Source organism: Pteropus medius, unplaced genomic scaffold (genome assembly GCF_902729225.1).
Source record: "Pteropus medius unplaced genomic scaffold, Ma_sr-lr_union100, whole genome shotgun sequence".
Classification (NCBI taxonomy): Eukaryota; Metazoa; Chordata; class Mammalia; order Chiroptera; family Pteropodidae; genus Pteropus; species Pteropus medius.
In genome coordinates, this window is record NW_024349797.1 from 14,417,475 (window position 1) to 14,431,293 (window position 13,819).

At 45.6% G+C, this 13,819-nt stretch overlaps 1 protein-coding gene across 9 annotated transcripts in view; it reads right to left on the reverse strand.

Annotated features, from left to right (window-relative positions):
* The window catches only part of TTC7B (tetratricopeptide repeat domain 7B), a 226,185-nt gene that overhangs the window by 43,630 nt on the left and 168,736 nt on the right, over positions 1-13,819 (reverse strand). For 8 of the 9 annotated variants that reach the window (XR_005657575.1, XM_039884012.1, XM_039884013.1 and 5 more), the window contains one exon: positions 5,058-5,198. Coding sequence is in view for 8 of the 9 variants with exons in the window: in XM_039884012.1 (XP_039739946.1) it covers positions 5,058-5,198 (141 nt within the window). In the remaining variant the exon portion in view is untranslated. Of the gene's footprint in view, positions 1-5,057; positions 5,199-7,270; positions 7,345-13,819 lie in introns of those variants that run through there. The other variant, XM_039884017.1, reaches the window with a different exon arrangement.

Here is a 13,819-nt window from a genome sequence, read left to right on the forward strand (position 1 = left end):
ACGGATCAAAGCTGGCACTGTATCAGGCAGGCGTGACCCCTAGGGACTAAGCGTTCTCTCCCGCAGGCGCTCCCTGTGCAGTGACAACACACCACCTGTCTGGGAGCTGTCTTCATCTCATCAGGGTGGCCATTCCACAGGATTATCCCTTGACCCTGCTGATGCAGCTTCCTGGTGGCTGGGAGGAGCCTGGTAGGGGGAAGGGTAAAGGGGACAGGCCATGCCGCGGGCCAGGGAATTTGTGAGAGTATCACAGCTTTAAATTCCCAGCAGAAATCAGAAAATCTGATCTTGCACATCTAAGAATAGCCGTTGGTTTCAACTGTGAGAGGTGCCAAAGTGAAAGCTATAATTATTAGTAAGTAACAAGCAGAAATTAACCACCTACTACAAAGTCATTTTTAGCTGCCATCCCAACGTGGAAATTGAAAGATGGGCACCAAGAAGCTGCTCGGCTGGGGAGAGGCTTTGGTTCAACTCTGAAGTACTGTTACTGGGTGAACTTCCCATGGTCAACGATAAGGTTTGCGTTCTAAAGAAGCTGGCTGGCCCTAGGGAGATGCGTCTCGAGGTGTAATAAACATCGAATGCTGTAATTCAGCCTCCTGACTCCTGCCCCACGAAGACTGCAGAGGCACTGACATCTTTCTAGCCTGGGCTTCCCGCCTGTAAAATGGAGGAAATAAGCACTCTGACCTTCTTCATGTGATGATGACTATACAAATGGCACCGAAGGACACTTGGCACTTCCAGGAAAGGAGACCATAACAATGGGCAATTGCTTTCTAAGTAGTATGTGAAGCCCGGATGCCATAAAGAAAAGATTGAAAACTGTATTTAAAAAAAACAAACAAACAAACAACAAACTGGCGGAAGACAAAAAACACAAACAAAATTAAAATGAGGGGAAATATTTCTAGCACATATCACAGACCTGAGGCAAATTTCTTTGACACATAAGAAATGCTTAGAAATTGAAAAGAAAAGCTCAGTGTCTAAGCAGATAAATGTGCAGAAGCCATGAACAGACAACTGAAATACTATTTCCACCTATCGGACGGGCGAAGATCCAGAAGCTTCATAACTTGTGTTGGCTTTGAGAAAATGAGCATTCGCACATTGTTAATTGGAATGTAAATTGGTATAATTCTGTGAAAGGCAAGCTGACAAAATTTATCAAAATTAAAGAGTATATACCCTTTGATCCATCAATTCCACTTTTAGTAGTTTATCCTATAGATACGGAACTATATATACATACATTTTATATATATACAGGTATATATATGTGTGTGCGTATATATATGTGTGTGTGTGTACACACACACACACACACACACACACACACACACACACACACACACATATATAAGGATACCTATTGACGCATTGTCTGTAACAGCAAGATATTAGAAATCTAAGTGTTCATCAAGGGAATACTGACTAAATTATAGTAAATTTGTACAATATATTTATACTAAGCAGCTGTTAAAAAGTGTGCGTCGGCCTCGTATGTGCTGATAAGCGGCGATCCCTGAGTGTAGCATCGCGGGAGGGTATGCAGGCTGCTCACGGTGGGTGCCGTGGATGAGGGTCACTGAGGCTCAGTGGTAGGAGGGAGCATTTTTACTCTGTCTTTTTGTATCTCTTCAATTGTGTACCAAATGCATGCATTATTTATTCAAAAATAATTTAAATACATTTGTCACATAGGTCCAGACAAACCAAGGAGCAAAACATGCACGACCCACACAGAAGGGCCACCAGGTGTTCTGGTGAAGAGTCTGAGACACTGTGGTCAGAGGTGACCAGGAGGTGCTGGGGGAGGAGGGGCCCAGGGCTCAGGTCCCACTATATAAGAAGGGAGGGACCCTGTATGGTCAAGCATCCCTGGTCTGCCTTGGTCTTGCTCCCCGCTGGCCCTGGGCCCGTCCCCTCGCAGAGCAGGTGGAGATGCAAGTGTCTGATTCACAATCTCTTTGCCATTCAGATAGACATACAAGTGGCCCCGGGACGCTCTCATACAACACAGTGAAAATCTGAGGTCGTCTCAGAGTGACTTTATGTGCAAGACTCAAAGCTGGAGCCACCTCCACCATGGGCTTCCATCACGTGCTTCTTCTACACTCAGCTCACCGGAAAAAAACGAGGGAGACCACGAATGCCACAGAAATACCACGGCCTTGGGTATCTGGCCTTGACCTAACTAGTTTCTTCTAAAGTTTGTAGGATTTACAGAATCTGGTACTATTGCTAGAGCTGATGATGGACGCGGATGTAATCTGGTTTCCACAAGCTGTCAAAAAAGGTGGGTCATTTTTATTTGCCTCTCAGAGCCATAGAGCTCAAACCACATGTGCTAAAACTTTACAGTTCAGTGGAGGCTGTTTTTTGAATTCCTTCTGAATTTACCTCTTCAAAGACTATGTGAACATGTGACACGATTCTAAATCTTGACTCAAAGTCATTGCTTTGAAAGAGTCAACATGGCACAAATCTTATAAAGATTCTAATTTACCCCATTCATTCATATTACATATTACTATATGCACATAAACACTATGCATGATCTGCCCAGAGTTTTTAAGGCAGATATGGCATTCAATTTTCATAAGTTCAACTCCGCCAACTTGTAGAATGTAAAAGCCATACCTGCTAATTAGCAATGAGAGCTTTATTCTGTCCTACAGGCTACGGCAATGAGAAATGGATGTTACATGATTATTCATTTAAAAATTCAAGGATAGCTCCAAACTGTTCTCCAACATTTTAATAAGCAGCTATAAAATTTCCTCCCAAGAGCCATGCAGGCCACGCAAAGAAGAACAAAGTCCGGATAACTGAGTGGAGAGGCAGCAAGCCACAAGGAGAAGCGGTCCTGGAACTTAGTGACTCTCATTCAGGTAATTAACTTTTCCAAGAAACAAGCAAGAGAAGCAATGCCTGTGAGGTCAAGGGTGCTAGTTCCAGCCTAGAAGGATCACCTTCAGCCCTTCTGGGTTTTTAGATGTTGGCCCGACAAAAACTTGACTTCACGCCCAATTTGAAAGACAGCCCTGCCCCCACACCGGCCTTGCGAGTTCTGTTAGTCTCTCCTGGCCCGGCACCAACCAGTGTCTTCCTTTCTTTCTGTTTTCTGCAGTCACTGCTCATGAAAGTGCTTAGACTGGGGACTGGGCTTTTCTGTAAGAGAGCTGTGGAGGAAGGCCTGGCTGCTGCTCCCCTGCCCTTAGAGACAGCTCATTGCGGACCCAGTGAGAGGCCCGATGCTGGCGGGCACCTGCGCAGGAAGAATAATCAGCACATTCATGACTCATCCCTCTTTTGTACTTCTGCTTAGAAGAATATAATTTGTTAATTTACAGTAGTTGTTATGGCTCAATTAAAGATGCCAACACAGAACAGGCTAGCTGGGCTTGGCTCTGTGACATGCCAAAACCAGGTAAAGCCAACTGTGTTTTCATACACGAAGATCTGCCAATGGTTCCAAACAAGGTAGAACACCAATTAACCTCGGCTAAAAAGGAGTAATCAGATGGACAATGGTGGATAATAAGTACCTTCTCCAGCCAAATTCAGGCTTTTACCATGTGCCCTGAGAGTCGAGCCTGGGAAGGGCCAGGTACGGTCTTACAGATCAAGCAATAAAACTTGAGGAACACAAGTTACCTTTTATATAGAAATGTAAATATGTAAGTTTATCGACAGCCATCATTTGCTCAGAGTCTCTCCATAGTGGGATTCTCACTGCTAAGATGCCTGCTGGATATATTTTTGGGATTTCCAGCTACACAGAAGCAGCCACGTGAAACCGGAAAAGGGCAATTATACCTTCTTCCGGGCTAGTTTCCAGTTCAGGCACTGCTGTACCCACCTCCCTCTCAGGGGGTTACCAGGAGTGCCATCAGAGAGGGAAGTGGGGCCATCGAAAACACTGCCCCTGCCCTGGCTTTGATAAAGACATCTGTGTCATGAATACACATGTCCCTTTTCTCAGGGACTCCAAGACTTCATTGCCAGGATGTGCCAGGCACTGTGCTCATCAGCCCTGGGAGACAGATGCTATTAACCTCGCTGTACAGACGAGGAAACTGAGTCAGTACGGCTGCTACGTGTTAGAGCCGGGACTCCACTCCGGGTCTGCAGGACTTCCAGACTTCCAGCTATGGGATACCATGCTATGCTGTGTCCCGAAAAGAAAGTCTGGGGTGAGGCTCTCTGGCCCCTGCTGCAGTGCAAACCCTGCACCCCACACAGCAAGCTCCCTGCGACCCCTAAGAGTCCATTTCAGAAAATCTTTCCTGGAAGCCTGCTCTGTGCCAGCTCCGGGTCAGGGCACGGAGGCAGGGGAGGAAAGGGCACATGCGGAGTAACTCGTGGTTCCTGGGAAGGAGCACAGTTGTCCCTGACCCATGGTTTCACTTTCCGCGGTTTTAGTTACCTGAGATCAACCTCAGCCGGAAAATATTAAATGGAAAATTCCAGAAACAAATAATTCACAAGTTTTAAATTGTGATGAAATTTCATACCGTCCAGATCCGTCCCTCTCGGGATGTGACTCGTCCCATGCTGCATATACTACCCACCCACCAGTCACTTAGCAGCTGTCTCAGTTATCGGGGTGACTGTCATGGTATCGCAGGGCCTGTGTTCCAGTCACCCTTACTTTACTTGATAATGGCCCCAAAGTGCAAGAGTAGAGATGATGGCAATTTGGATAAGCCAAAGAGAAGCCATAAAGTGCTTCTATTTCATTATTAGTTATTGTTATTAATCCCTTACTGCGCATCATATATAAATTAAACTTTATCATGGCTAAACAGTATATAGAGGATTCAGTACTATTTGGGGTTCCAGGCATCTGCTGGGGGTCTCGGAACATAACCCCCGTGGATAACAGGGGGCTTCTGCAGTAACGGCTTGGTGTGCGATTGCAAAAGCTTTGATTTCTCCTGACGAGGGGCCGTGGGCCAGAGAGGCGGGTGCCCACAGGATCCTGCAGCCTCCGGTTAAGGGCGGGGGTGGGGCGGAGGGCCCAAGTAGGGGCAGAGCAGTACCTGCATGGAGCCAGATCTGTGCCAGCGTCATCCAGGGGTGTAGCGGGCCCTGCTTGGGGGTGCTGCTCTGCAGAGACGAGGCCACTTCCGACAGTGCCTGCTCCACTCTTGAAGCTGCCACCGATGTGGCATGGACAGAGCCTGTGAGAGGTTTGTGGGAAGATGGCATCAGAAGTGAAAGGCAGACCCAGCCAACCAACCACCCCCGCCTCCCACACACAGACAGGACTTCCAGACGCACACACACCCCTTGCCCCATGACGTTTCTAGATTTTATTATCTGTAGAGAAATACTATTATTGCGGCTGATACTCAGTTTCTGTCCTTTGCTTTAGCTAATCTCTGAGTCAACAACCAGAGCACATGCTATGCTCAACGCCCCCTCTACAAGCTCAGTCTGTGCAGTGTGAGCGTTGGGAGCCGGGAGGGGTAGAGCTAGTACGCAGCTGGGACACACCTGTTAAAATGTGGCATCAGTAAGTCTACAAAGTGAACTTATGAAGCACTCCTGGAAGTGCCTAAACCTAGAAACAATATGGGGTGGAGGAAGGAACCTATAACTTGCCTTCTGAGGTGGTCTTTGGGGGAGATGGGGGCCATTTTCAAGACAAACCCAGCAACTTCCCACTTCCTTCCCTGGCTTTTGGTCGGTGGGCGACACCCCCAGATTTAGAACCATATTCTAGAACATGACTTAACTTAGAAAAAAGCTTTTGCCCTATGCATAAGCAGATGTCTACTATTAAGGCACGGGTGATGGCAAAGATACCTGTGGCCTCGGATCCACACCTGTCTCAACTTCCACAAACCCTGCTGTCCCGAAAGGCAAGGAAAGGACCAGACTGAGCACGTTCGCTGCTCAGAGGAATTCGGTAAAAGAAATGCCATTCGGAAGTCAAATAAGTCAAATGACTCATTCCTCTTCATGCTGACCTTCTAGGGGTCCTGATGGCTGGAGGCCACTTCTGTAAGCGGAGGCTTGTGCCCATCTCTTTCCAACATTCCCTCCTGGAGGTATGGTTTCAGAACTGAGAGCAGGAGTCTCAGTTATCTCAAATTTAAAACTGTTGATATTTGTATCCACCGGTGATATTCTTAATTTATAATTCATCATGAAGTTTAATACGGAGAGACACATTGCAATATCATTAGTGGTGACTATCAACTTCTGAGAAGGTTTAAAACAGGGATAATATATAAAGACGATGCTGACAACTCAAATTGAGTTGGTTATTCTCTGGATAAGACAAAGCCGTGAGCATAAAGATAATTTCTGTGGGTGGGGCTTTGAAGAGTGGGGGTAATTTATTCATTTTAAGAGTTATTTGCAGCAATAGACTGGCCATCCGTATTGTATTTTGACTGTTTCAACGTGAAGGAAACATGGGTGCCTCTATATACACTCAAATCCTTCGGTGGGGCTGTGGTGCAGGTGAGTTATGGCGGGTGGATGGACATCAGCCCAGGAAACCACCTTCTATGGGTAATCCGCACACGACAGCACCCATGAAGACTAGCGATCAGCAGACGTTGGTCTCATCCGAAATGTCCACGGAGACATCGGGTCCATGCCAAAAAGATTCTTGAAATTTGGAACTCAAGGCTTGTTTTTTCTCAGGGAGGATGTTTCACACAGGACCAAATACTGAGGACCTTTTGGCATGGACCAAATGCCTTGGTGGACATTTTGGACAGGACCAAATGTCCTGCAAGGGGACGAGCAAGAGGAGACGCCCCTGGGAAAGGGCCGCTGGGTCCTCCAGAGTGAATGCTGCCCGCCACACAGGAAGAAGGACCTGGAGGCCCAAGGGAAAGACATGAATCGATGCCATTCCGATGCGGAACTGACGAAGTTCGGGCAGAAATCGACTTTGCTTAGATAAAGCGTGTCTGACTACGTAAACGTTTTCATTAAACTGCTGTCAACTCGGGGAGGGGGTCATGTTTTGTTTTTAACCTTATTTATGAAAAAACATTTTAACGTTGATAACAAGAACTTGATGTACTTTCCCCGAGAGTTTTAGTAGCAACTGTCAGTTAAATAAACGAGGTTGTTGTTGCTGTATCTTGACATTACCGAGCTGGCTGACTTTCTCATCGACCATCTGGAACAGTGGTTTTCAACCTTGGCTTCACCTCGCAATCACTTGGGGGTTTAAAAAAAATCGTGATGCCATAGCTGCAGCCCAGACCCACTGAAACACTAGCTCTAGGGGGTGGGGCAGGGCATCGATGTAGTAATCACTTCAGTGACTCTGACGTGCAGGTAAGACTGAGACCCACTGACCTGGAGAGACAGGAAGCGGATGTTACTAACTACCATTCGGTCAAGAGGAGCTTGAAGGCATATTCTACACATGCCAGCCAGCTTGTGCTTTCATGCTCCCCTGTAGCTCGACAATCTAGGGAACAGTGTGTGTTGAGCTTCTTGGCCTCAGAATCCCTTTTAGACTCTGAAAAGTTACTGAGGCCCTCTATAAAGATTTCGTTTACGTGGGTTATATCTGTTGATATCTACCGTATTAGAAATCAAAACTGAGGCATGTTTAAAATAGTCATTAATTCATTTCAAAATAACAACAATAAACTACTGCTCTAGGAGAATTCTTCAAATTTTCTTCCAGGTCCTATGGTTCCTTTGCTAGAAGGACTGGCGACTTTCAAAGGGGCTAATTTTGCTTTTTGGATTAACTGTTTTGTTTGGTCCATGAATGAACAAATCAGAATTTATGCCAAAGTTCCTCCTTTTCGTGATATCTATATATAACTAAATGAATTAATTCTTCTTACAAAAATATGTTTCATTGTGAATTCTGGCAAATGATGACGATGATGACAGCAGTGGTGGTTATCAGTTTTAGAGAATGTTCCAAGTTTTGGGCACTGTGATTGGCTATTGACATACATTATCTCATTTAATCTTTAAACAATTCTTTGAGGCAGGTAACAATGCCACCTGCATTATTTAAATGACAGAACTGAGATTCGATGAGGTTATGTCATTTACCCAAAGTCATATAGGCAGCAGGTGGCAAAGCCAGGACTCTCATACTAGTCTGACTCTAAATCTAGCCTTTAAATGCAGCTCCGACACCAACTCCTCCAGGAAGGCTGCTGTGAGCCTTCCATTTCTTCTCCCTATCACTACCCTGTAAAAAGGGAGGCCTTGGGTCCTCGGTTCTCCCGTAACACCCCGTGGGTGTGGTTATCACTGTACGGACCACACCGTTTTATGTTAAAGTTGAGTAGCTAGCTGTCTCTCCTATTAGACTGCGTGCGGCCCTAGGGGACAGGAACCATGCCTTCCATGTAGGTGTTTTCAGGGGCTAACAATGCCAGGTATGCGGTAAATATTTGTGGAATGAACAGCTGAATGAATGAATGAATGAGTGAGTGAGTGAGTGAGTGCTGTCAGTAGACACGTCACTGTAGGAAACTTGGAAGAGAGTGGTCCCTTCTGCTGGATGCTCTACTCTCCTTCCCTAATAATGGCTCAGAGGCCACAACCTTCATTGTCTCACGGGGCTTCTCAGTGTGGCTGTCATGACATCCAACAACCTGGGCTAAAAATGGCAGTGGCATGTAGTTATATTAAACGCTGCACCTCATTTACTGACTTTCCCCATCTCTAATATAACTAACTTATGTAAATATGAAGGATAACTGAGGTTTATCAGAAATCATCTTTTCCTTCCTATTCAACCTCTTTTAATTCATAGTCTAAACCCAGGATGGATATTAGAGCGTTCAGATATGTGTCAATAGCAGCAGGGGGCTAACAATAGCGGTAAAAGTATTTAATAGTTAACGTCTACTATTTCTGGCAATCACATGAATCAATTCTTCCATTGGATTCAAATTAGGAGGGAAAAAAGGATAAAAATCATCATGAATCAGAATGGCTGCCTGATTAAAAAAAAATATAATCGATACAACTTGTATCTTACTGTTTCATAGGACTGAAATGGTACATATCAAAAGAGATACTGGATTTTTATTTTCACAGGTAAACAACTAGAAACGCTAGTCTAACTAACATTTTTAAAGCAACCTTTTCTTTCTCATTTAAGCAAATGTTTTCCTACAGCGTACGTGGGGTGAAGAGGATTATTACCCTAAGGGACACGGACCAACTGAGGCTTGAAAAAGAAATCAGAGGGAAGACTATAAGACATATTTCTAATTTGAATTCTAAAGCTCCCAAAAAAGAAGCTTCCTAATAATGGGGTTTGACAGGTAAGCCAGGGAACGTGCCCCCAGCTGCTGGGCATCTCTTATTTATCACATTAATTTGGGAAGCACTTATCACTGTCGTGACGCTGAGAACTGAGCAGCTGCTATGCGCCTGTAAGTTCCTTCGTCGCAGGACACAGTGGCTCCGAAAAGCCACTGGGGAACTAAAGGAACCAAGAGCGGATGCAGGCAGTGAGAGCACATGCTAGAATCTGGCCTGAGTCTGTGACCTCACTGCCCGCACAGCCCAGGGGGCACACGGGGTCCTGGGGCTGAGGAGATCCGTATGTCCCCAAGCCAGCTGCTTTTTCTTCCCTCCCACAGATGCCCAAGAGGAAATGTCATCTCGGACACCTGATACAAAGGCAAAATGCCACTTGAAGAATCATTCTGATCCCTACGTCTAGGGTTTTCATCTGGGCGTCCCCTTGGGCTACCATGTGTATGGGCTTGGGGTGGGGTGGGGAGGGGAAGGCAAGGCCAAGACCAGAAACTACTGTAAAGAGCCTGTTCTCCATATGCCAAGAGGACCAGGAACTAAGCCACGGACCTCAGGAAGCCGTGAGTCAAGCTCTGAACCCCTCCCAAGGTTTTCTGACCCATGTTCCTATCATATGCCGAAGCCTGTTGAGCAACCCTGTCACAAGTAGGACACCGGGAACAGCCAGCTCAAATGGCCTTTGCAGTTGCAGCCTTTACAAAAATCCTTTCTCCGAAGCACACTACACCTGTGCTTCATTTCACACAGACCTCAAATGTGGCAATCACATACGAACCATATTTCACCCTTCAAAGTTCATCATTCGGAGAGATCTCAGAGCTAAGAATTTTGAGCCGAAGGCATAATAAATTACATAGCTTGGTTAAGTTTGACAACCCTGAATTTTCACAAGCAGGGTCACTGAAAGCATGACACGTATGGATATTCGCGATGTCCTTTGGACTGTTCGGGTGGCATTAAGTAAGCAGCTGTATTCTGAAAGATGTCCACCTTCCCTCTCCCCCTTATATTTCACAGCACGTGGAAGCTAGATCTCAGATGAAACTAGATCTCAGATGAAACCCTGCCTGCCTAGTGACTTGGCAAGCATCGCAGTCCAGGGACAAGGGACGACTGTTACATTCTGTGCAGGGAAAAAACCCTCCGCCAGAGACATCGGTAGACATCTCTCACGTGTGTGCTCAGGATTCCGGCTGTTCTTTGCTTCTGTGCCCCAGAATTAACTTGGGAGTTTTGAGTGTGTAAATATGGGACAATGATGGAGCATGTGGCCCCACCCCAAGTCCCACCTCCCTGCTCCTCACCCACATTCTCTCGGCCTCATGTCGCAGGAGCAGGCACCTGCCCTCCTGGGTTTTTTCCTGACAAGAAACAGAGCTGTTGTGGCCCCGGGAACATGGACTCATTCCAGCAAGTGAATTTCTGTACTTTATTTCCCTCGGTCGTTATCTGTCAATTGAATTTATTCAGCTTCCAGTTCTTAGAAGCTGTGCCCCTAAAACCACTCACATAAGAAGGAAAACAAAACAAAATAAAACCCAAACCGAAACCAAAACAAAAAAACGCGCAGCTCCACCTCTCCGAGACCCTGAATGCTAAACGGCAACCTGAATGACTAAGCATGCTGCCAGAGAGCTGTGCTTAAACGTTTTCATTTTTAGCAGGCAAAGAATTCCTGTTTCTCCAGAGAGGGCTTGGAAGGAAATCTGTCCCATACTGCAGACTGCTGGCAGCCCAGTGACCTTCTCATACCTGCCACCTGTGCGTTAAGGACCAGGATGTCCTCGGGGCTGACGGAGGTGGTGACTGAGTAGTAGGGAATGGCTATCTTCCATTTTCTTAAAGGGGGAGAAGAGATATAGGGGTCCACTCTCACTTTAACCCTCAAATTAGACATATTTTCTCCGCACCATTTTTTTTTTTTTAACGTTAACCCTTTTAGTCTGTCCCTATCCCCCACCAATGTTGGGACAATTCTCATGTTTGCTGGAAGTCACCCTGGTTTTCTGAAGAAGCTGACTTGGGGTGGTGGGCTCCACAAACTGCAGTGAGGTCTTCCTGCCACATTTCTAATTCCGTGATTGCTGCCACCTCCTCTCTTTGTAGCGTGCCCACCAAGTGACGGGGACCCGGGGACCGGCAGCTGCCTGATTCTACCCAACTCCCACTGACAGTGAGGCCTCCTGCTTGAGGGTTCCTCTGAGTGATCACCTTGCTCACCGTTCTAGTGGACGCTTTCTCTTTTCACTGAGTGGAAAAGAGATTAAGACAGCCAAGTAAATCAGGACGGCCAAACCCACAGTCCCCAGACGAGATCACATTTTCCAAATGACTTTAACAGAATATCGAGCACGGTTTAAACCTGACAGGATGTGTCTTCTGAAAAGGGAAGGTTCTTTCCAGGGACAGCTTTAGGGAAGGATCGCACTAAGGCAGGAAGAGGCTAGGATGTGTGGTCACCGGCGGGCATGCGGGGGGCGGCCCAGCAGGCTGCTGGCGGGTGTTGGCAGGGCCAGGCGGGCACACGAAGCGTGGAGGGAAGCCGTTTACATGCATGCAGGAAGGTGCCAGCTGTCAGCGAGACGCACCCTGGCTCTGGACTGGAGACAGTACCTTCTGGAGGACCACACTGGGCAGATGCTCCCATCTCTACCCTAACCCTCCCGGCTGCAAGTGCGTGAGGCTGTGCCTCTGGACTGAGGTGCCTGGGGAAGGCTGCGTGTGTCATTGAACGTACGGGAACAGCCTCCCAGGCTTGGGTGGGAATCTGATTACTGGACACACACTCTTTGACTTCTATCAGAGCCACTTATTATTGACTTGTCAATCTCCTAAAATTCCATTCGATCTTGTTTAAAGAAAGATACCACAGAACTAATTAAGGAGACTTTAATTTTAATTAAAATACCAAGAAAGGGTTTATATTTGAATCATTAGGGCTGAATTTTTTAAATTACCACTCTTCAAATGCAGTAGGGTGATCAATACAGTTACTTTTTCATAGATAGATACAAAAAATACTTTATTCGGTTAAGTGGGAGCAGAGGGTGAAACAGACCCCCCGACTCGTCACATCCTGATCGTGATATACATTTTTGAATGTTAGAAAATGCAAAGTCAATAATAAAATGCTAGCCATAATGCAAAGAGAAAAACTTGAATTTATTTGGCTACTCTGAATTTATTTCTCAACTTTATTTCATTGGAGAGGTGTGCTTTCTCATTAACCTGTTTATTCTCTTCTCCAGGTTACGTGTTCCTAAAGAGAGCAGAATTTTCACTAGAATAAGTGATATGAAAAACGGAGCCAAGAACCCAAGTCGGCGTTCTTGGTTTTAGCATATTCTTAGAGAGGAGAATAAAACGTCAACACACACCTTTCTCCAAAATGATGACTGCTAGGGCACTCAAGAATGGGGGCACCGGGGGCGGTCCTCAATTCTGAGGAGGGGCAGATGAATGTGGCTTTTCCCACATGGCAGGTTACTTCTGGGAGCCACTGCTGCCTGGGGGGAGAAGGGTATCTGACTGAGGCTTGAAATCAGGGTCAGCTATTGGCAAACCACAAAGAAGGCACGTGTGGACAGAGGAATTAGTAAGCTGACGTCTTTACAAAAGAGGAAACTAAGGCCCAGGGAGATTAAACGAGTTGCCCAGTTCCTCTGCAGAAGTGGCCCTTGAGCTCAGGCTTCCTGACCTTTGAGAGGGTTGGAGCTATTTCTATGGAAAATAGAAAATACAAGTCCCTTGTATAAATATTTCAAGCCTCAAAATAAACAAACAAACAAACAAACAAATTAGGGCTGCTGGAAGATTTAATGTGACCTGACTTTCTGAAAATCAAATCTTTTTAATGTATCCTTCCTTTTTTTCTTCTTGAAGAACCTTAATGTGAGAATAGTACCAAACATACCTCTTTTCTGTTACGGACTTTTGAAAGACAAAATAAAGTCGCATCTAAGCTGAGCTCAATTTCAGAGGGGAAATCAACTCCCTAAGGGGTATATTTGTCATAAGCAGTGAAGGCTCAGATCTCAAGTGCACTGGGTCACCATATACATTGGCATTTCCCAAGATGTAGTTCCTCAAATAGTGATTCCGCAGGGTGGAAAAAATGACAAAATCAGCTTGGGAACACTGGGTCAAAGTTAAGAGAGTCTTGCATTTTTTAAATTGCAGGACTTCTCAGAGCCTTTATGTGCTAATGTGAACTGTGAGTCTCTAAGAGAAAGATGCAAGAGATGCACTATTTCCCCAAAATATATGACCAGGGGGAATCAGCGGTCTAAGAATCCTTTGGAAAATATCATAATTCACTAATGCCTTAAAAGAACACTACCTAAAACACTAGGCCTACGCCCAGGTAATTGCTTTGCCTCCTTTAAATTTTGGTAGATGTAGTATAAGTTTTATGATGTCCGTTTAGTTTATGTTACGAAAATTAATTATTAGAATTGCTTTTCTATGTAGCAATAATGGTTGAATTGAAAAGGAATTTCAAGATTCAACTGGTTCCCTTCACCCACGA